The sequence below is a fragment of the Papio anubis genome, chromosome 4 (genome assembly GCF_008728515.1).
Source record: "Papio anubis isolate 15944 chromosome 4, Panubis1.0, whole genome shotgun sequence".
NCBI lineage: Eukaryota > Metazoa > Chordata > Mammalia > Primates > Cercopithecidae > Papio > Papio anubis.
Genome location: NC_044979.1, coordinates 151179227 through 151204314, shown reverse-complemented (window position 1 = coordinate 151204314; position 25088 = coordinate 151179227). Strand labels below are relative to the sequence as shown.

Below are 25088 nucleotides of genomic sequence, written 5' to 3'. Positions count from 1 at the left end.
CAAAGATTAAAAAAAGATTTTTCAGTGAGTTTTTAAACAGGTGCAGACACGATCCATCCTGTATAATTTCTTATTCAGTGTTGTTTTTCAAAATGTGGTAACTTGTGGCTATAACAGAAGATATTTTTACTGTGCTTCTCTTCAAGTTCAAGACTTTCAGAGATGTCATTGTCAAACCCAGAAAAAATTCTTGCCTTGGCAGGTTTCAACAGACCCTTAGTTAATGAGATCAACTGTTAGCTGTTAGTGCTCTTTGGAACTCATCAAATAATTCCCAAGGATTAACAATTGAGAACACTCTGTCAGTGAAATACAAAATCTCTGGATTACTCACCAACACAAACAATCTGCCTTTTCAAATCGACTTTCTCAAATGTTTTGCCTGTTCTCTCGTTTCCATTCCCACTGCATTAGTTCAAGCTCCTCTGCACTACTCCCATTCCTAATTTCTTTCCATTCTACTTGTTCTGAACACTGCTTTCTTTCTCAAGCATATGCTGCAGATTTTGAAACGACTCCTGAACTATAAATAGGGTGGTTAAGGCCTGTCATGTGATAGTCCACAAATATCTTTCAGACATCTTTATCTCTGCCCCTATCATAGAATCTCTTCTCTGGCCATTTTATAGTTTCCTGTTGTCATGTCACTTTTCATGCTGCAACCTTTATCTGTGCTGCTGATGAGTCCCTGCCTATGCTTCAAGCTCTGCTCCAATACTGCCCCTTGCAAAAAGATTTTCCTGGTGAGACAGTCTTTATCCCTCCACTACAAACGCTAATAAATCTGGCCTTGCATTAACATTGACTTATGAAGAGTTCTGTTCCATAACTACTAAGAATTTAGAGGGTAGAAAGTGTGTACTGGCTGTAGATGTGCTCTCCACAGTGCCTGGCTCAGAGTTTGTACAAACAACAAAAGTTATCCTCTGTGTGTTATCTGAATAAGTGGTGGTGGCTCTTAGGAGGGACACAGAGAGATGACATTGCCCAGATTCACCTGAGCAAGGTATGGCCATGTGGCTGAGCTCTGAAGAGTGGAGTATGTATGGATTTGCTCCAGTTCCAGACCGTAAAATTTTCCCACGTGTGAACTAATACTTCAACAGCAACTGTGGAAGTTGCTACTGGTGGAGCTACAAGATGGAAAGAACTTAAGCCTTTGAATCAGGGAGTAAAAAACTGTTCAAGGCATACTGCATGGATTGTAATCTGAACAAGCTCTGAACCTCTACGAAGCTGGGGTTTTATCTATTACATCAGCTCATACAGCCTTATAACACAGCAAGTCTGCTGATTGGTCAGCCAATTATTATAATGGAGACTATAATAAATAATGTTATTAATGTAGACACATGTATATATGTATATATTTCTATGGTTAAAGTTTTCTTTACCTGTGTGCCCATCAAGCATAATTTTATTGCTATTGCTTTTTGTGTATAAACTGTCCCATCAATAACTTTTGAATTTAATATATTTTTAAATGAATGGAGAATTTAGTCACTAGAGAAAAGAATTTCAGTACAGACATCCGAATTGTTATAATTTGTGTAGTCTTTTACATTTGTATGGCCCATACTTTATTCAATGGAAATATTTCTTAGAAACTTACTTTTATCAAGACTTGCCAAAGCAAAAGTTCAGTTTTCAAAGAAATAACAGATTTCTTTCTTTATATATTCATTTTAAAAAATCATTTTACCTAATTTTTAATTAAGTAAAATCACATAAACAACTGCCATAAATAAGGTTTGAGAACAAGCATAATCAAAGCTATTATATGTTTGTGATATTGAAATTCTTTATATTTAGTTTAAGCCTTGTACTTATTAACGCAGTTCTCTTCTGCCCTGTTTCTATGCTCAGGATCTCCAGGCACATACAATCCTACCACACTGTTGCATTTGAGATAAATGAACACATTAAGAGATGGAGCTCGTACACCACCTATTTAATTGAAGTGTGAAAGGTAGCTTACCAGAAGATATTAGCATGTTTTACTTGTGTTGTGATGGCTGTGTGAGTTACTGGTCCAGAGAGAATATTATACAACCTTATTGCATTTTAAAGAACACATGTTTTTTTAACTTTTTTTAAATCACATATGAAAACCAGTGCGATCTGCACATTTTAGATATGCTCATTAAAATATACATCTCCAGGTTTGACTTCTCTCCTTCATTGCTTGCAACTGCTGAAAGGACTTGCCTCTCGGCTTTCTTACCACCCCTCACAAACTTATTATTTCCCAAACTAAGCTCCTCTAGTCTCTATCGTTAGCTCCTTTCCTGAATTTCCTGTTTCTCAAAGTTTATATGTCCTTTCTAGCCATTTTCAGCAGAAGACCAATATATTTGATATTTGGAAATTTTCTTTTCATATCTTTCCCTTTTCATGCCCCAAACAATCTCAGTTCTAAGTCAAACTCCACCACAAGTTGCCCTGCATCAGAGGAACACACCCTCTGCACCTGTGCTACAACTAGGGATGCTGCCCATCAGTTTCTGTATCTACAGCAGGCCCTCCTCACTGTTCCAAGCTAACCCATCCTCCAGACTGTCTTGCTTCTCCCCTGAAAACAGGAAGTCAATGAGTCACTGGCCCAGTAGCCTTTGCCCTGGAACTAGGTGAGACTGAAACTGTCAGCTGAAGCTTTTAGCAGGGGATTCAGAAGCAGGAACAGTCAAACATCTCTGCCAAGTTATCACTTTCCTTTCCCTCAGTATGCACTTTTAAAAGAGAAGATTCCCTATTCTATCCATCTGTTTTGGGTTCCCAGATTTTTATTTTATTTATTTTATTTTATTTATTATTTTATTTTATTTTATTTTTTGAGACAGAGTCTTAGTCTGTCTCCCCGGCTGGAGTGCAGTGGCGTGATCTCGGCTCAGTGCAACCTCTGCCTCCTGGGTTCAAGTTATTCTCCTGCCTCAGCCTCTCGAGAGTTGGGATTACAGGCATTCGCCACCACACCCGGCTAATTTTTGTATTTTTAGTAGAGATGGGGTTTCACCGTGTTGGCCAGGCTGGTCTCAAGCTCCTGACCTCAAGTGATCCGCCCGCCTCGACCTCCCAAAGTGCTGGGATTACAGGCATGAGCCACCCTCCTGGCCTTGACTTCCCAGAATTTCTACGTCCATCCTCTCACAGCACAGAAGAATTTACCCTTATGTGTTGCAGAATTATATTTTCCTAGAGTTAATGTTTTTATAAGAGAACTTTTATCAATTTGGCAAAAATGTCTGTGAACTCGAAGGTCCCCAGTCCATACTTTGTATATAACAGGGGCCATAACTGTTCCCTACAATCCTGTCCCTTACAAGTAAATCTTACTTCTGTTTGGTCCTGGTTTTCTTCTGGGATGACTTGGCTGGAACGACTCCACCTCGGCTGGCACGGCCGTCTCGTCTCTCCCCCAGTGCTAAACCCAGCCTCACGCTGCGGCTTAGACTTCACAATCTCTCCACTTGGACACGGTTACTCTTCTGGGATTCGCGACCTCTGTATGGAATTGGTTCTTCAGAACTTCTCACTGACCACTAAATGCATTTGGCTAAACTTTCAAACTCCTAGACATATATTCCAATCTTTCCCATCACTCACAGTTACGCAGGTGTTTTGCTCTTACATTATTTGCTCTCACGTACATTATTATCAGTCAATCCAGAATGTTCTTGCCTTGGCTTTGTACATCTCTCACATTCATTTGGTAATCTTTTATCCTCTGAATAAACCTATTTATATTCTGCCTTTTTCTATAAAGGGTTAAGGAAGCTCTCTTAGTTAACCCTCCTACTGCCACTCAGCTACCTGTGAATAGGAGTTATATCTCAGATACTCGGCTCTAGATCCCAAAGCACCTTCCATAGTGGCTGTAAAGTGATTGGACATGTAAAAAGTTCTGGACTGCCGATAGGCGACATGTAGCATTGCCCTCTTGAAACAAATTTAAACACAGACTAATCCCAAAGAAGTTCATCTAGATTGTCATTATTTGAAAAAATTAAAAATAAATGAGACATAGTGTCATGAAAAGCAATAGTCACACATTCTTCAAAATGAAGTGGACTAAAAAGACACAACCGTCTTAGTTATCTCTGAGCCCCTATAACTAGCAAGTACCAGGGAAAGAGTAGAAGCTCCAAAATTTATGATGAATACAAAATTTCCCCTATGTTAAAAACTGAATTCCCTGGCTTCAAAGATATTAAAGAAAGTCAGCCCACTCAAATTTTCCTAAAAAAGATTAATATTACTTTGCAATCACATCATTCATTAATAATTAATCTTTAAAATAAGAATTCCAATGAACACACACTCTGATTCCTCCTTTTTAATGGTGCATTCTGGAATTTTCAAAGCATACAATTCATTTTGTCATGATTTAACTTAAAGTATGTCAGTGACTTATGCAGATGAAATATGGAATATAGCATTCCATAAAGTATGATATGTGTATATCTCTATATACATATATCTGTTACTATTAGCCTTTGCATGTGTGTGTGTATATATAGTATCAATGTTCTTTTTCTTTTTTTTTTTTTTTTTTTTGAGACGGAGTCTCACTGTGTCTCCCAGGCTGGAGTGCAGTGGCGTGATCTGGGCTCACTGCAAGCTCTGCCTCCCGGGTTCATGCCATTCTCCCGCCTCAGCCTCCCAAGTAGCTGGGACTACAGGCGCCCGCCACCGTGCCCGGCTAATTTTTTGTATTTTTAGTAGAGACGGGGTTTCACCATGTTAGCCAGGATAGTCTTGATCTCCTGACCTCGTGATACACCCGCCTCGGCCTCCCAAAGTGCTGGGATTACAGGCTTGAGCCACCGCGCCCGGCCTCAATGTTCTTTTTCTACATATTTGTTTATAACTAGTCATTTCTAATCACCCAATACATAATTAAATTTATTTGCTAAAGACATAACAGTGATTAAAAAGTTAATAACATTTAGCAAACATTGATAATTTCTTCTATCCACAGAAGTAAATAATTCTAAATGTTGATTAAAGGGCTCTAAATCTCGATAATTTGGGCCATATTCCTGTTACATTTGTTCCTATGTAATCTCTAGTGTGTGACTATATAAATAAATATTGATTGCAAACAGCTTGCTAAATTGTTTTGTGATATCCTGCCTTCAAGAATATATGAAATCTAATCTTGCTAATTTAAATCTGACTGACAAGAAAATATTGATTGAGAAGATGAGAATAAGAAAGTCAATTAAATGTTGCTATAAGATATCAAAAGTTAACATAGAAGAGACTGATGTCAAAGAATACCATATTGAGCTTCAAGATTTAAAATGTTTACCTCTTCTTTGTTGAGAGAGATATTTTACAGAGAATGGAGTGAAATTTCTGCTGAGAGGAACTGTGTCAGCAATGGGGAACAGTGTAAGAGAACTTTAAAGCACTAAGAAGTGGTAATACAAATAGAGTAACGAAAGACAGATTTTGCTAAGAGCTGAAGACAAACAGGACTTTCACTCCAAAGTAACAAATTATGAGACGTGAATGCAGAAATGAGCTACACTTTGCAGAAAGAAAGGCAAGAGAAGTCAAATGAGACAAGTTAATGCAACTGAAAAAAGACCAGGAGAAAATCTTAAAGACATGTTCATGTACTTGGAGGAAAGACAAACTAATAAATAATAAATAAAAGTTTTATTAGTTATTTGATAACTAATAAAAAATAAATACTAGAGAAAGTGGGCTTGCTTAGAAACAAGTAAACAACAATAGCAACGCCTCAAAAAAGTCTATATTAGGTATTTTTGGAGTAATCCAAGAATCAGCAACTAAACAGAATGATTAATACTTTATGTAAAGTGATTAAAAACTAAAAAGCTTCAAATCATATAAAATGTCACGATATCAAGGTATTACCTTCAAAAGGCAGAAATCCTTATAGCTCTGTCCATAGTTTCTTTACATCTGAAGTCATTTCTAATACAAAGATGAAAGTAGAAATGGGAATATGCAAATATCCAGACACAAAGGATGAAAAACAAATTGAAACCAAGTTATCAAGAAAAATATACTATGCCAAGAAGGCTGGTTGCTCTGTGATGTAGTATCTGTGGAGGAATGGAGTATAAAAGATCATGCATATGATGCTAAATGAACTATATTAATAACTAGCTTTTAAAATGATTTAATTTTTTTCAAGAATACATTTCCCTAGTTATTGCATGAAATAAAAGCAACAAATCCACTAGGAACCTGTTGATGTTAAGAAAAAAAAATGCAGAATATAACAGAGACTCACTGAGGATTTTAATTTGTTAGTATTTTTTATGACTTACCCTCCTAACTTTATAACTGTGACCATGAATTTACAACTCTACACAACAATCCCCATGCAACAACAGCAAGTCAACTAAATTAAAATTTAGAATTTTAAGTATTAAATTAAAAAGAAAAAAACAGCCTGTCATGAAAAACATAATCTGGAACACATTTTTAGTCACTTTACAAACTCAGGCATCATCTAGAACTGGAGCATGTGGTTCCAGTCAGTTCTCTTCTGCCACATTGTTTGTTTGTTTGTTTGTTTCTGAGACAGAGTCTTTCTCTGTTGCCCAGGCTGGAGTGCAGTGGTGCATTCTCAGCTCAGTGCAACAGCACCACCTCCGCTCACTGCAACCTCCACCTTGGGGGTTCAGGCGATTCTCCTGTCTCAACCTCTCCAGTAGCTGGGATTACAGGCATGTACTACCAGGCCTGGCTAATTTTTGTATTTTTAGTAGACACGGGGTTTCACCATGTTTGCCAGGCTGGTCTCAAACTCTTGAGCTCAAGTGATATGCCCACCTTGGCTTCCCAAAGTGCTGGGATTACAGTCTTGAGCCACATGCCCGCCTCCCAGTCAGTTCTCTTCTGAAAGACTATTTCTTTTGCTATGTAGAACAGACATAACATTCCTCACTTAAACCTCTGTCATTGCCATCTCCTCTTTACCTAGTATAGATACCCTTCCAGTGCACACAGCTAGAGAAGCCCTAGCACAGGTTCAATCTCATGACACACCTCCCCTACTAGACTTGGACTTCTCAATTTCCTGGAGGTCTTCCATAACAACTCCATGCCTTTATGAGTCACACACAACCCTCACTCTCGTGTAGCTTTTCTAACTTCTGATTTACCCATCATTCCCTCCTTCCTGTCAGCACAAGTATCTCAACAATCTTATTTCTCTATGCATTTGTTCTTTAAGCTGTAATGATGGCCCCCAAACTCATTAAAAAGATATCACTCCTCTGACTTTGACTCTGAATCTCCTTCCAATTAGCGACCCTCCCTGCCCTATTTCAACTACTATTCCAAGCTTACAAGTCAACTGCAAAATCGTGCCCAAGGAGGGAGATCTCAATTTTGTATCCTTTAAAGAACTCTTTGCAGTTTTTAACCTAACAGCCCTCTCTAAGTATTCTATCTGCAAATAGAACCTCTATTGTTTAACTTTATTTTTTTCATAATACTTATTATTTCTTAAAATATCACATATTTATTTGGCAATTTGGTTAACACCTATCTCTCCTTTCTGAAATAGGTACCACTTGGCAGTAGATTTTCTTCAAAAATAAAAGTCTATATTCCTATCACATAGAATAATCAACGCAGTATAGCACTCACTGGATGAATACTTGTTTGCTGGGTATATAAACTTATTTAATCACTCAACAGTTTTTGAAACTTAAAAGGTTGGCGTGACAACTGCTTGTTATTCACCTAAAATTCATTCTCCCTCTTCTTAAAGACATGACTTTCCAGCTAGAAACCACATTTCCCAACTTTCCTCATATGCAGTTATGACTGTGTAACTATAATTAGATGAGTAGAATAGAAACACTGTGTATAATTTCTAGGCTGTCTTCAGCTTAAAGACAGGCTGTGGTCTCTGAAACTTGGCTCTTTTTCTCTTCATGTGTGAACTCAAGGATGTCTGCAACATAAAAGGCAACATATTATGGGATGAGAGGGCAACAAGGTGAAAGAAACCTGGGCTCCTGAATTACCTTGAGGAGCAGAATGGCCCCGTTAGCACAGAAAGGCTGGCTTGTACCATGAGGGAATTTAACTGTTTTATGTAAAGGACTTGATTTTGGAATCTTTTTCTTCTTTCACACACTTGGCGTCCATGATTCTCTCTGCTATTTCTTTGAACTTAAATATTTTCTTAAAGGTTCTTTTCTTCAGGGTACTTTTCTGGTCAACTACTGTTCTTAATTTAATCTAGTGATTTTTCAGTGTTTCCATCAATGAAATGTTTCAGAATGTAATAAAGAATATGTACATATATTCTTCTTTATACTAGTGCTTATACAGCATACAAGCGCTGGTGGTTTTTAACAACCCTGAAGCCTATCTTCGAATCCTCTAAGTAACTACAGTAACAGGATTTAAACAATTCTTGAGAAAGGGCACATATTATCATGGTTTAACTACCACTCATGTTCCATGATATTTTCCTATCTAAACAAAGAAAATATACAACCATTTGTTAACCTTATTAAACCCTTTAGATTTGTCTCTAGTGCCCTTAGGATAGTCCAAACTAGACCTCTCAGGAGGGAGCCAGCATTTATCTCCAAATCTTCTTCTCAGCCATTTGCCACTCCCAGTTCTTGCTGCTCTGTACAATTGAAACGTTTTGCAGTTTCTCAAGCTCACCACACTGTCAATTTTATAATATTTCATCTCTCTTTCTTCTGCCTGGAACATTGCTTACTCTCACTCGGGTATCTCTCTACACTTCCAACAAGCCTCCGTCTGAAACCCAGGCACCCTCTCCACATGCTACACCTCCACTGCCTTTTTATTAACACACTTTATCCGCCGTATCTTCATTGCTGTTTAACTCTCAGCCTTTACCTCCCACAAAATCAAGGACTACCTGCCTTGTTCACTTTTACATCCCTCATAGCTCTCACAGTGTTTGATATGTAGTAGGTTCTTAATTCATATTTTCTTCAATTATAAATTTGCCACACTTTTCTCAGCTATAGAAAACAATGTTTAAGATGGTGGAGACCAGGCACGGTGGCTCATGCCTGTAATCCCAGCACTTTAGGAGGCCTAGGCAGGCAAATCACCTGAAGTCAGGAGTTCAAGACCAGCCTGACCAACATGGTGAAACCCTGTCTCTACTAAAAATACAAAAAAATTAGCCAGGCATAGTGGTGCATGCCTGTAATCCCAGCTACTCAGGAGGTTGAGGCAGGAGAATTGCTTGAACCTGGGAGGCGGAGGTTGCAGTGAGTCGAGACTGTGCCATTGTACTCCAGTTTGGGTGACACAGAGAGACTCTATCTCAAGAGAAAAAAAAAAAGGAAAGATGTTGGATTAAAACAATTTCTGGTGGTGAAGTAAACTGTATCTCCTTGATGCATGATTCTCAACTGTTCTGAAGAATATTCTTTCAGTTGGAAAGAAGTATCTCCCCTCTGAATTCCCATAGTGTTTTATGACTCTCTCAACATGGCATGATAGACTAATCCTTCAGTGGATAGGATATGTATTGTGTTCGTATTCTCATCCCTCATAGAATGAAGCACAGTTCCTTACAGATCTTGAAATATCTCCACAGTACACTGCATGACAAAAGCAGGGTTTAAAACACTGTGTGTAATTGAAGGAGGGGTAAATTTTACGCTTTTATTTGATTTATAGTCAAAAAGAACTCTCACAAGGTGCCAGTGGGAGTGGGGTGGATGGGAAACAAGGATGGTAGGGAGATTTTTCACTCTATATATTTGTATACTTTTGTGATTTCAACATGAATATATTTATGTTAAAAATAATTAAAATTTCTAACACCTTCTTTAAAAGGAAAACAGAACAAAAGTTTAAAATCAAGGGATAGCCTGGGAGACATTATTTGAAACATATAAGACAAAGTATCAGCACTCAGAATGTATATAGCAAATGCCAAAAAGTCAATAAAAAAAGATAAACAACCTAATAAAAATTGTCAAAGTTATAAGGAAGCAATTCACTGAAGAGTACACTTGAATTAATAAATAAAGATATATTTATAATAAAAATGATGAGGGTATTGCATTCTGTATATAAGGTCTCCACTGCTCACTTCATTTCAGAGATTTTCTAGATATCTTTGTGTTTTCATTTAGAATCAGAAATATGAACATTTTAAAAACCTTAAAATATCGTTTACCCAACAAATAAAAGTTAAAACATTGGACAATATTAAGAATTGAAAAGGACTGAGGCAAACGGGTATGCCAGCAACTGCTGATGGAAGTAGAAATTTATCCAGTACCCTTGGAGAGTATTTCAGTATTTTAGAGAGTGATTGGAAAGGTAGTAAAATTGAGACCACACATATCTCACAACATATAAATTCCACTTTTGGATATTATCCTAAGAAAAATTTGACACATGTTCACAAGGGTCCATATACAATTGTGTTCTCTGCAATGTTGTTTGAAATAGCAAACACATAGAAACAACTTAAATGCCTCTGAAATGTGCAATGCAGATGTTCTTGTTGTTCTCACATACCCTCGGCACTTACATTTTCCTTACACATTGAGGATGTTTTACTGCAAGCACCTGCCACTCTCTGCCTGAGGGTGTTCTCTAGCCAAGAACATGCTAGGGCTGCCTCGAGATGGGCTGGGATACTAGAATTCATGGTTACAGGAGTAAACTTCAACCAACGACAGAAAGGAGTTTCAGATACACACCCCAGATTCCTTGTCCTCAAGTGATACAACTCTGAAGTGGTCCACCATTAATCATGTAGTAAGAAATGTGTAGCTGTGATTTAAAAAATAATTAAAAATAGAAATGGTTAGAAATCAATACATCAAAGTCTTAAATGTGTAGAGACAGAAAGAGAGAAGACAAAGTTCGTATCTTGTTTCTGTTTTGTGCAACCAGGTGGATGATGGATTGAAATGGTAAGATATTCTGGCAAAAAGATGATTATTTGAATTCAGACATCTTGACGATGAAGTGCCTGTGGCTAAATGAATATACTGGTTTAAAGTTTGAGAGCAAGAAACAGGCTAGAGATGGGCTTATAATGGTATCTGGAGTCATGGTGATAGATGAGATGAACAAAGGAGAAAGAAAAGTAAGAGAGGGCAACCCAGGAAAAAGCAGTGAAGCTCATGAATATTTAAAGAATGAGCAGAAGACGTGCCTTCAAATAGAAATGAAACAAATAAGCTAATCTGGTGGAAGGAAACCCAGTGGTAAGAAAGGAAAATAAAATGCTTATTTCATAAATGTCCTACCTGAGGACATATTGACAATAGCTTCTGTTATGGTTTAAATACGTCCCTCAAAGTTTATATGTTGGAAACTAAATTGCCATTGAAACAGTATTAAGAGGTGGGCCTTAATAAGAAGTGATTGGTCATGAGGGTGGAGTCCCCATAAACGGATTGTTATTGCTGGGCTGGGTTAGTTATTGTAAGAATGGGTTGTTATAAAAGGGAATCTTGGGCAAAAAGGCCATACTTTGGGGCAGTATGGCAAAACCACTGGCTCTCCTTCCACCAGGTTAGCTTCTTCCTTTCATTTCCATTTGCAGGAGCATCTTCTGCTTATTCTTTAAATATTCTCTATTGGTTGGAATGTAAATTGATTCAACCACCATGGGAGACAGTGTGGTGAATCCTCAAAGATCTAGAAACAGAAATACCATTTGACCCAGCAATCCCAGTACTGGGTATATGCCCAAAGGAATATAAATCATTCTATTGCAAAGACACATGCACGCATGTGTACATCGCAGCACTATTCACAATAGCAAAGACATGGAATCAACCCAAATGCCCATCAGTGATAGACAGGATAAAGAAAACAGAGTACATATACACTCTGCAGTCATAAAAAGGAACGAGATCATGTCCTTTGCAGAGGCTGGAAGTCATTACCCTCAGCAAACTAAGGCAGGAACAGAAAACCAAACACCGCATGTTCTCACTTACATAATGAGAACACATGGACACAGGGAGGGGAACATCACACACTGGGGCCTGTTAGGGGATGGGGTGCGGGCAGAGAGAGCATTAGGAAAAACAGCTAATGCATGTTAGGATTAATACCTTGGTTATGGGTCGATAGGTGCAGCAAACCACCATGGTACACGTTTATCTATGTAAAAAACCTACACTTCCTGCATATGTATCCCAGAACTTAAAAGAGAAAAAAGTTTTTCTAAAGAGGGACTCTACCCCTCGGGCTCTCTGCTCTCATCTGTCTCACATTCTTGCTTCCACCAATGCGATTCCCTTGGAATTCCCAGACTCCAGAACCATGAACCATATAAATATCTATTGTTTATAATTTATCCCAGCCTGTGGTATCATGTTATAGCAACAGAAAATGGACTAAGACTGATTCTTACAAACTTGTTTCTATTTTCAAATTCTAAGACAAATTCCGAGTTGCTACTACTGCTTCTTTACCTTCGTCCCCATCTTTCTTACTTTTAAAACTTCTTGTTTTCAGAATTTCATTTCCCACTCAACTAAACCTACCCTTTGCTGATGCTGTAAATTTGAATACTAGACCATCAACGTATATGTTTTTAAAAGAGGCAATATTACAAAGTAGCTACAAAGCAACAAAACAAGACTATCTGAAACACTTACAAAAGATCGCCAACTCCCCCCACACCTATTTTCACTGTTACAGAAACCCAGCCTGGGTGATATATATTACCATTCGTCAAGCCACAAGCATGTTCCCATGCCACTTTTCTCTTCTTTTCCACTTGTCTTAAGTGACATGGATTTAGAGAACCACGCCTAAACGGTCATTTTGAAGAATGCTTTTCCTTTTATTAAGATTCTCTGAATTAGGTGAATAGTGTAGGTGGATAGTCTAACAGAGGTTTGATCCACCTGTGGAAACTCATGCAGTCAGCAGTCATCTTTAGAAATGTGCTTTAGACATCAAAAATGACAGTGTTACTTTCACTCAGAATACAAGAAGCAAGTCTATTTGATACTCCAATTACCATTTGTTAATTACATTATCAGTGACATCTAGTTTTGTTTTGGTTTTAACTGCTTTTTCTCCACCTCCAGAACTGCACACACAGAATGTTTAAACACAGGCCTAACCACTTCCCACATCTTTTTACATTCAATGCTTACAACAGCCATATGAAGTAGGCATTACTATCAATACTTGCAAGGGAAATAGAGGTTTATAATAGATTAAAGACTTTGCCTACGGTAACACATAGTTCATAAGTGAGTCAGAAATTTGAAACCAAGTTTTCTGATTCAAAAGCCCATGGTTTTGAAAACTCTTGTCAAGATGGTATTGCGAGAATATGGTTTGAGCCCTGTGCCTTTGCTTCCAACATGTAACAATAATAGATAAGTTTTTTTTTTTTGAAACGGAGTCTTGCTCTGTCACCCAGGCTGGAGTGCAGTGGCCGGATCTCAGCTCACTGCAAGCTCCTCCTCTCGGGTTCACGCCATTCTCCTGCCTCAGCCTCCCGAGTAGCTGGGACTACAGGCACCCGCCACCTCGCCCGGCTAGTTTTTTGTATTTTTTAGTAGGATGGGGTTTCACCGTGTTAGCCAGGATGGTCTCGACCTCCTGACCTCGTGATCCACCCATCTCGGCCTCCCAAAGTGCTGGGATTACAGGCTTGAGCCACCGCGCCCGGCGAATAGATAAGTTTTAAAAGAGGTGATATAAAAGAAAAGTGATAGTCGAAAACAAGATAAACATACCAGAAATAGGCTATAAACACAAAGTGAGGTACAGTGCACCAGATGGTGTCTGGAATGAGAAGCAAGCAAATCCTTGTATCTGCGAAGTAACTGGATGACACATGTGCCCCACAGGGAGTAATAATCAGTGCCCAGCTTACTGATTAAAACCTGAAGGTAAGACAAGAGAAAGCTGAACAACTGACTAACACCTCCCTTTCCTTGGAGCCATGGCTTGCATAGAGCTGCTTTCTCGGGGAGGCCAAAGCAAGCAGCCATCATCTCACAGTCACATCCTGGGACAGACTGCTCTTGGATTTAGTGACTAGATTTTTGATATCCCCATTAGCAGAGATTCTAGGCTGGGAAAGGAGAAGGTAGAGTGCCAACACTAAGACAACAGGACTGGAGCAGTGAAAGAGAGAGAGAGAGAGAGAATTTTCAAATCCTTCTCACTCCAGTTAAGCCTGAAAACCAAAATTCTAAGCCATGAGAGACTAATATAAAAAGGCACCAGCAAAATTTTAAAAACAACATTCAGTGAGGTTATTCCAGATGACATGAAAATAATAGAGCAGTTTCAGAATGACTTCAGAATAATCATGTTAGGATTTTGGAAGAGACAAGAAATAACATCAATACAATGTGTAACAAAGTAAGTAGAAATAAAACATTTGAAGTGTCAATGAGAATCAATTAAAATTTCCAGAAAAGAAAAATAGTGTCAAAAAAATAAATTTTGGAGTGGACATAGTCAAAAAAAGAATTAGCAAATGGGAGGATGGCTGAGTAATTCACCAAAAGTGCAGCACAGACAGATATATAAAATAGTGTGAAAGAGAATTTAAGAAATATGTATGATATATTATGAAACTTTAACATATATCTATTATGGAATTCCAGAAAAAGAGATTAGACCTAATGTTAAAAGAAGCAGGGCCCGGCACTGTGGCTCACGCCTGTAATCCCAGTACTTTGAGAGGCCGAGGCAGGTGGATCACAAGGTCAGGAGATCGAGACCCTCCTGACTAATGCAGTGAAACCCCGTCTCTACTAAAAATAATAATAATAAAAAAAATTAGTCGGTCATGGTGGCGGGCACCTGTAGTCCCAGCTACTTGGGAGGCTGAAGCAGAAGAATCGCTTGAACCCGGGAGGCGGAAGTTGCAGTGAGCTGAGATCCCGCCACTGCACTCCAGCCTTGGCAACAGAACGAGACTCCGAAAAAAAAAAAGAAAAAGCAATGTTTGTGCTTATGTGGGAGCAAAATTGTGGGAACAATTTCAGGAAGATCAAAGTGTCTAGAAAGATGAACAGTAAGAAGAAGAAGAAAACTATACTGTTACTCTCTAGGAAAGTCTTCAAGGACCCATAACTTGTCTGGGACAATAGAATCTAGTCCTATAGATTCCTTTCTATACTTTGATGTATCTTTAACCTAAATTGATCAATCCATTTGAAAGAATATGGCTGATATAATATTCATTCTTAAAGAGAAGGCACAATTTCACTGTAACAGATGTCAACTGCTACAAGGGTACAGAAGAGCCTGAAATTTAGTGACCAAGAGAATTGAAGAAGTCAATCACAGAGTGTCATAACCCTGGCACATGTCCAGGCTACTCTCTCATCCCTGTGTGAGCTCATAACTGCACACACACACACACACACACACACACACATATCACCAACCTGGTCAATAAGCAAAGGACAAGTAATCATCAATATGGTAATAAATATGGTAATAAATACATAAAACAAGCAGCAACCCCACTAGTGATATATTCTGTAAGAAGTGCTTGGTGTTACACTTCACACCATTAGTGAAACATTTTTTTCCTTGTTTTATTCAGAACGCTTATCAGAAGACTCTTCTTTTGTTTTATTTCATCTACACATTTCTTCAAAACTAAGTACATAACTTGAGGGAAAGACATTGCCTTAAGACGTTAGAGGACTAAGCACAAGATATGTGTTTGTCTGTGAATATACGTTTTATGTATAGATAAGAGAAATCAGCATATATTAATTTGTGACCATATATCCACTGTTTCCTACTAATCAAATACGTAATCTAGACACCTATGGAAGACTAACTTTATATAAGAAAATACACACCTTCTTAAAATCATGGCATTAAAATTATGTGATTTCAGTTTTTAAAAGATGCCTCTGTCTCAGCAGCAAATCAATAAGTAAATATGAAAAGAAAAGACAGGCATTACCAGTTTAAGGTTAAACGTTAGGAGAACTAAGAAGTAGGTCTTTAGTTTTTCACAATGTATATACTTTCATTAGAGGGAAGCTCATTCTTTTGTAGCCTCTCGCCAAAGCCTAGTAACTTCCTGCATTGTGGTTAGACTTTATAACCAAGGAAAATAATAAAGTTCCCTTTAATTTTTGGTCTTTACATTCATTTGGAGGGAATAGGAAAGTGGTAAACATTTTTTTAAAAAATCTTTATACAAAAAGGATAAACTTTCAAAGGTCTAATCTCTTGGCCTTTCAAAAACTCTCAGCCACACCTTAACTTTACTTGAGATATAGTAAAAGAAAAACCAAAATGATTTATATGTCCTTTCCTGACTATTCATATTAAGATAATAACCAAAGACCTTATTAACAAAACACGTTGGGCAATTATGATAAGATCACAATTTTTTAAAGCTCGAAAGATTCATGCAAATGAAATCTTCGACATTTTCTTTCAAAAAAAAAAAAAAGGAAAGATTTTCACTTTCCTGCAGCACTAATAAACAGCTAGGAACTGTGTATGTGGGCAAGGGAGAATGAATGTAACAGGTGACGACAGCATAATGAACTTGTTCCCTTAGAAAAGGATTTGTCAGTCACATTTTGCAATTGTTGAAGGAAGCTTGTATCAAATCATAGAAATAGTTCGGAAAATAATTATTCTTTTTATACGTAGTTTTTGTATGAACCCAAGTCTATCACTTAGTTCTACAACACTTGATTTTTCCTTAAATCTTTGCAAAAGAGAGCTAAGTAATGCTTCAAAATTGCCTTATAACTGAAAGCACATTCATTTTTTCTTAAAAGCTTTCTTCCCTTTGAAAAGTTTTGGAGCTTCACAATAACTCCAATATATTTTTTCAGTTTATTAATTTACTTTAGCAAACAGAATGTATAAGTCTCCAGAAACAAGAGCCTACTCTAGTATATTTTATTTTTTAAGTGAGTATACAAAATTTGTATTAAGCAGCTGCTCTTCAAAAAGTTTAAATGAATGTGACGCACAAAGTAACCACACAGACCTCTATATTTCATCAGATCAACAGTGTGAAAGCACATTTTTCACTTCGTCTCAGTTAGTAACATCTAACGCAGTCACCTTGTTAACTGCTTTTTTTAGCAAAGTCAACAACAGCAATAATATCTTGGCACTTAATAAATTGTAAAACTGAACCTGCATTTTTTGCCGAAGAAAAACATTTCTATTAACATTTCTAGGAATATTCTCTATAGGCTCTGATATTTTTAAAATAAGAAGCACATTTAAAATAGAATTATGACTACACGGGGAGTTAAACACAGTTTACACTCTGAGACATTGTTTTCCAGAAAACATAAGCCTAGCAACTTTCAAAATATTTGCACTGAAATAAAAACTACTTGGTATCATTTCAAATTTTTTTAAAGTGTGTAAAGTTTCAATGAAATATGAGCAAACAAGACAAAAAGGAACAAAAGAAGTTTGCGTGCCGTTTCCTAAAAGAAATTTAAACAATTCCTTGCCAGGAATAACATCCACATACTACAAGAAGGGAACTGTTGAAATCAAACACACTTACTTTTTAATATGTAAAGATGTACTTTTTTTTTTTCCTATTTTAGGTTAAAAATAAGAGGACACACCAGTGATCTTGCTGGCAGTCAGATAACGCACAGGCCCTGACCCTTCAACTGGCCAGGAATTCTCACACAAAGCCTTTTCATACACACTGCGTTATATATTCCTAAGATAAGGCGGCAAAACATGAAGCCGGGGATAAGTGACACAAAGTCGAACTAAATGAAATGTTTACATATATTCTGTCACACCGTTGTTCCTTCATCATCTATCCCACACATGATTTGCCTAAAACAATGTTGATTCAAGTTGAAGAGAAGCATGATTTAAACAAAAGGACAATTTTCAGAAAAAGGACACGCAAGACAACACAAATACTGTATTTTTCTGGTTGCATCACCGAGATTAGTGTGAAATCAAGCAGAAACAAAACCATATCATCTAAGAACTTCTAAGAAATGCTTTTGCTATAATTTCCCTCAAAGCACAACAGATTTCTAACTTGTTTTACAACATAGCAAGTACATTTTAAATAAAATATCTGAAATCTGCACTCACCATGAAAAAGCAACAGTTGCGTAGAGTAAAAGTGTGCTATTTTCTGCCCCTGTTCCATTTCAGTTTTGCCTATGGTTGTCCAACACCCAAAAGCCCAGAGCTGCCACCCAGAGGCCCCTTCCACAAGCTGGCTTATTTGCCTGTCAATCTGAGTGCCGGCTTCTCTATTATGCAGCTGTGCACTTTGCTGAAGTTCTAATATAATTTCCATACGCTTCCCACCGCCTGAAGTAGGCGATTTGTTCTTTCAGTTCAATGAATACTCAAATCACTTTTCAGGTAACTGTAGGATCAAGCTTTAAGTTGTTCACCCTCGAGTTAAGGAGTTCTTGGTAAGAAGTGGGTGGAGAGAAGTAAGCTCACTACAAGGGAATTCAGAGTGTAATCAGAACGCAGAGAGAAACTTCCTCTTTTTTCCTTCCTTGCTAGGCTGAGCGACTAGTGCCTCTTTCACAGAACTTAGGAATGTAAAGGGAGGACGCAAAGAGGCCCCGCCAGACAACCCTTTCTCAATCAATTAGCTTGCAGCCATTACTTGTGACCTTAGGTCACACAGCATAAGTGTGTGGGGCGTGCCTTCGGGGTCCCAAGGCTACTTATTACAGCTTAGATCACCAAAACCAAGCAGACACTAAAATCTAGAAATGTTTTAATAGAAAATGTGCTAAAGATGTGACTAAAGGTAAACTCCAAGTGTCTTTTTGCAGTAACTACTATTTAATCCAGTCAAAGATTTTTTTTTTATATTAAGAAATCTAAAACAATATTTTCCATGTTGATCAAACAGGATTTAGAATAAAGCAGTGAAACTTTTTTTATGTTAAATTTCAAGCTGGGAATAGAGAAATGACAAACAATATATCATATAGATCACAGGATCACATATGTATTACTCATACAGCTCAGGTTCCAAGGTCTTGCTTGAGTTTTTTAAAGAATGCTGGTTTATTATATCTAATCGCAGAGTAGAACTACTGTAAACAAAGTTCTCTATGCTTAAGGAAATCAAAATAATATCACTTTAGGGGCTAGGAATAACGGTTTTAAACTCTTTAAAGATTACATACTATCTTAGTATCATAGTATGTTTAAATTCTCATTAAAACAACTATGAGAATCATAGTTGAGAATCCTTTTGAGCTCTATTTCAGACAAATGTTTTTTCTCTTTAACATTTTTTTAAATGAGAACTCAAAATAACAGAAAATAGGAGAAACACTACAGAAAAATCTAATCTTTTACAACTACAAATTTGTGTAGATTTCATACTGTAAGTTTTCGTATTCCTTGAAAACACTAAAAAATAGTAGCCACCACCATCAATAAATCAATGATACAGAAACATCAGGCAATTTTATTTCAAATTAAATCCATGCTTTTGAATAGTACCGCCCAATTAAGAAGCACAGGCTTTTATACTGATTGGATTAGCCAGTCTCTTCCCTCCAAAATGGCTGTTACTCAGATATGGATTTGCCACACCCACGTTTTCTCACTCTGTTTACTTGGTGATGCCACAAGGCATGTCTGATCCAGCACAGCGCAGGAATGGCAATATTCCATATGGATACCTGGCCAACTCAAGTGTCTGCAAAGTGGACACTGACATAAATAAAACAGACGAACCAAAAAAATCCAAGAATAAATAAGACAGGTATAAGAAAACAGTGGCCAAATAATACTGTCTGAGGGATCGAGTCAATTTTAAAAACTGCAGTAACAAATAATGTGGTAATAGGAGTGTTGAAATCAGTTATGGGTGGGAGTTAAGGCAGAAATTAAGAGTTTCCACTTTCTCCAATATACAATAGGGAATTATTGATAAGTTTGAAAAATCATTGACATTGCCTCTCAATAAATTTTAAATAATAATAATTTGATGTCTTTTAGTGATTCTGTTATGGGTGTTTTATATATTGATAACAGGCATTATTGAAAACCATTTTTGGCTTTTTAGCCAATAGATATACAGAAAATCAAAAATTCTGATTACTGCTTGAGGACTACCTAGTTTTTAGAAATTTCTACAACTCAACACCACCCTATCATTGCATGTTTCATCTTACTCTGTTATAAAAAGAGCAAGCTTTTTTTGTTGTTTGTTTGTTTCATTTGAGACTAACAAATAACTTTTAAAAGTCAACAAGGCCAGCAGGCCTTATGCATTAGAAGTCTGCAATTAAACACCTCCAAGATCTGGCCTCTATTCTGACACAGGTACATGCACAAAACAAAGGACTTTCTGATAAAAGTGCAAAAAGGTCACTAATAACCTACGTAAAACATAAAACATACATCAGCACTTGAAAGGGCCTTGGTGAGTTCACAGTCCATAATGTATTCTTTTTAATGGCCAGTTGACTAAAACAACCACAGACATTCTGAATTACATATGGGTTACAGAAAAAATCCCATTTGAAAAGTGTTGTATCTTGCATTGAAAAGATCACTACCAGGATGCTACTGAAAAAAGCTGGTCAGTTTCCACCATCATTTCATGGGGATAATGTCCACTGCTCCACATGTCGTGGTGATTTTATCAAACACTGAAGAACATTTTTCACTAAGTTCATCTAATTTGAAAAACATCTCAATAGCTTAGATAATTCTACCACTAAAACCCTATGATGTGTATTTAGAGATGCTAAGTTAGAATAAATATGAAAATAATTAAAATTATACTTTAAATAAAAGACCATTCAAAATGGTAAGACATAACAATAATATATGAAGTTACAAAGGCATAATTTCTAAACATCACATAATAACAACAAAATACTTGCTACTTATTATGTCATGTTGATATTTTCAACTCTAATTCTATTATGCATCTATACATTTGTCCAATCATTTGGAATGTCTTGAAAGACAGTCATTTTGGGATGGAGGAAGAGTTGAACTAAAATGAAAGGCCTGATAAATATTGCTATAAAAATTTTAGTTTCCATGACATCTGGTTAGCAGTCCACCGTCATAAGTTGGTCTCAGCTAACTTATAGTTAAAATACTTAAACTGAAAAGAACATCTCTCAACAATTCTAAAAACTAAGATTAATAGTGGTAATATCTTTACCATTCTTCTGAAACTAATGATGTTGGGCTAAGAAAAACAACAGGTGGTCTGCAATGTAGACAGATTAGTCCTAGCCATCTGAAAATTAAGAAGGTATTTTAACATTTCTTGATCAACTGCCATCATATTTATGGCCTGTTCCACCAACATTTGGACGGCCATAATTATATCAGGTATCAATAGAAGGTGCTGGTTCTTGGGATCCATAGTGCAGTGCCCTCATATCACCACCTCTTCCTATTTTGGCATTAGTACCTAAAAACAGAAAGTTGCAGTGGGGTGGGGTTGGGGGAGGACGGGGCTGGGAGGCCTGGCATGTAACACATTACATCCCCCCAAAATTAGTTAAAATGAGGTATATAGTAGGAGAGAGAGGAAGATGGTGAAGAAATGAACTTACAATATTAGGAATAGTAGCTTTTCATGCTTGTGAAATAACAAGGTTTGGGACATAAGAGATCTACTTACTATTGAGAGCAAAGTCAGATTGCACAGATGTGCCCTGGTCTCCAGCTGCTGGGAGGACCGCACACCAACGTGTCATCCAGCTGGAGCAACATGAAGTGGATTTAATCAGCATGAATGGGCTTTAACCGGGCAAGAAGTGGATAGTAAGAAAACAACAGGTGTTATCTGCTTGTAAACATGCCATTAGATAGATCTAAGCTAATCCAGAATGTTGAGCCAATAGAAAACAAATATAAAGGTGGAGCCTATATAAAAATACTACAGAGAACATGGGATAAGAACATTTTTAAAAGGAGAGCAAAAGATAAATATATTGCTTTTAAAACAGGTGAAAACAGGGATTTTAAATAAAATTCACAAAGCCATGATCCCTATCATACAGGACAAGAAGGAGGAAACAGCTTAAAATAAAAGTAAGAACTTGGGAAAAAAAAAAAAAAAAAAGGAAGCATAGTGGATAAAGAAAAAAATGAAGTAAGGATGATAAATGACACTGGAAAATTACAATAGTGAAATGAATGACAAACTTTAAAAAATAGGAGTTGTGTTTGAAATCCATAGCAACAATAGAGGTAAGCTTGCTGGAAGAAATCTTCTAATATTTGATTTCACATGTTTTTAAATAAGGAAAACTTAAGAGTATATTCTGTGTTCTACCAAAAAGACACATGCACTTGTGTGTTCCTCTCAGCACTATTCAGAATAGCAAAGACATGGAATTAACCTAGGTACCCATCAGTGGTGGACTGGATTAAGCAAATATGGTACATATATACCATGGAATACTACACAGCCATGAAAAAGAATAAAATCATGTCCTTTGCAGCAACATAGATGCAGCTGCCTTGTTTATCTTTAATTCTAGTAGGTAGAGATAAATGGTCAACAAGTAGACAAATTAACAGTACATATTAAGTACTACTGAATGTTAAGACAAAAATAACGCAGGATAAGACAAATGATTTTGGAGGCAGCGGATACTACATTTTACATAGGTGTTCAGGGAAATGTCTCTCTGGTGTGGTAACATTTGAGCAATAATCTGAGTGAAATATGGGAATCCAACATGATAATATATGGGAGAAAAGCACTTGCAGAGAATGGGGCCCGATTCTCAGTGACACATTGAGGGTCCTTTTGTAAGAAACTCATTAGTGAGATAGGGGTATGTGTAATGTGTGCACCATTTTTGTACAAAATTGTTCATAACTGTCAGGAAAACTGAAAATGGAGTATATCAATTCTTATGATATATTAGATATTGATTAAAAATAATTACTTTCAAGAGTCATGAGATGTAAACTTTGGGTAAGCAAAAGCAGGAGGGTTAAAAACCAAACTGCAGATAATATATGATTCCAATTTTGTAAGATGAGTATTTCTGAATATAGTTAAAAGATCAGGTATCAAAATACTCTCATCTCTGCATAGTAGAATACTGGATTTTTAGTTTCTGATATTTTCTAAATTAAAAAACATGTAAGTATATTTTTTAATAAAAGAAAAACATTGAACAAAGGAGAGGTAGACATTCCAACTTTGCTGTATTATTAATTCCAGCATTCTCTTTATCACACATCTTGAAGCCTTTAATTTATTTCAAATATCTTACTTTCCCAAATCTAGTTAGAACTTGAAATGATTCTTCTTTTTTAAGGAATGGAAATTTCCCCCTTCCCTTCAATTTCACTGCTTCTGCTGTGTTGCTTAGATCCACAGGAAGATTTTAAAAATAAATCTATAAAATCATGTTCATCTATGTCTACAGCCTTTGTTTTCTCCTTCGAGAGCATATGGTGAGAGTCATCTCATCCAGTGACAAATGCCCTCCCACAACATCCACTACTTTGACCCTCAATTAGATCTTCTCAGACAATCTAAAATAGCTCATGTCTGAGACTCCTCCTGTCTGTATAGATCCCAAAGGATTGGAGCAGCAGCAGGAAAGCAAGAAAGTATCCTACTGCAGCCTAGGATACATGTGGCCAAATGGGTGAGCAACTGGGAGTTGAGTGAGGTTGCTAAAAAAAAAAAGAAAGAAAGAAAGAGAAGGAAGAAAGAAAGAGAGAGAGAGGCAGAAAGAGAATGAAAAAGGAAGGAAGGAGGGAAGGAAGGAAGGAAGGAAGGAAGGGAGGGAGGGAGGGAGGGAGGGAGGGGAAAGGGAAAAGAGGGAGGGAGGGAGGGAAGAGAACAAGCATACAAACACAGAGAAAACTACACAATTAGGTCATTAACGAAAAGTGAAAGCTCAGCAAGGTATCAGAATGCACAGGTGAAATCTCATGTTGAGGAATCAGAAAGCAGGATGGTCAAGAGCACCCAGTTCAACAACTTTTGTTGTTTTGATAAATCTATAAAGCATACTGCCTGGGTGTTTTCTTTCAAAGCTCTTGTTAAAACAACAAAACATTAAAACAAATAAAGTAAATATGAAGAATAGAGAGAGAGAGAATATTAGATGATCTCCCACAATTTTAACAAATGAATAAACGATTAGAATGGGAGCTGGAAATCCTCAATAAAATACTGGCAAACCAGATCCAGCAGCACATCAAAAAGTTTATCCACCATGATCAAGTGGGCTTCATCCCTGGGATGCAAGGCTGGTTCAACATACGCAAGTCAATAAACGTAATCCAGCATATAAACAGAACCAAAGACAAAAACCACATGATTATCTCAATAGATGCAGAAAAGGCCTTTGACAAAATTCAACAGCCCTTCATGCTAAAAACGCTCAATAAATTCGGTATTGATGGAATGTATCTCAAAATAATAAGAGCTATTTATGACAAACCCACAGCCAATATCATACTGAATGGGCAAAAACTGGAAAAATTCCCTTTGAAAACTGGCACAAGACAGGGATGCCCTCTCTCACCACTCCTGTTCAACATAGTGTTGGAAGTTCTGGCTAGGGCAATCAGGCAAGAGAAAGAAATAAAGGGTATTCAGTTAGGAAAAGAAGAAGTCAAATTGTCCCTGTTTGCAGATGACATGATTGTATATTTAGAAAACCCCATTGTCTCAGCCCAAAATCTCCTTAAGCTGATAAGAAACTTCAGCAAAGTCTCAGGATACAAAATTAATGTGCAAAAATCACAAGCATTCTTATACACCAGTAACAGACAAACAGAGAGCCAAATCATGAATGAACTTCCATTCACAATTGCTTCAAAGAGAATGAAATACCTAGGAATCCAACTTACTAGGGATGTAAAGGACCTCTTCAAGGAGAACTACAAACCACTGCTCAGTGAAATAAAAGAGGACACAAACAAATGGAAGAACATACCATGCTCATGGATAGGAAGAATCAATATCCTGAAAATGGCCATACTGCCGAAGGTTATTTATAGATTCAATGCCATCCCCATCAAGCTACCAATGAGTTTCTTCACAGAATTGGAAAAAACTGCTTTAAAGTTCATATGGAACCAAAAAAGAGCCCACATCTCCAAGACAATCCTAA

The 25088-nt window shown here is 37.1% G+C and overlaps 1 protein-coding gene across 1 annotated transcript in view; it reads right to left on the bottom strand.

Moving 5' to 3' along the window:
- Positions 1-20743, bottom strand: part of LOC101020164 — a 447873-nt gene extending 427130 nt beyond the window's left edge. Inside the window, exon 1 of the mRNA XM_031665674.1 lies at positions 18076-20743. Coding sequence (XP_031521534.1) covers positions 18076-18286 — 211 coding nt within the window. The 5' untranslated portion in view covers positions 18287-20743. The remainder of the gene's footprint in view (positions 1-18075) is intronic.
- Between the last annotated feature and the right edge of the window lie 4345 nt (positions 20744-25088).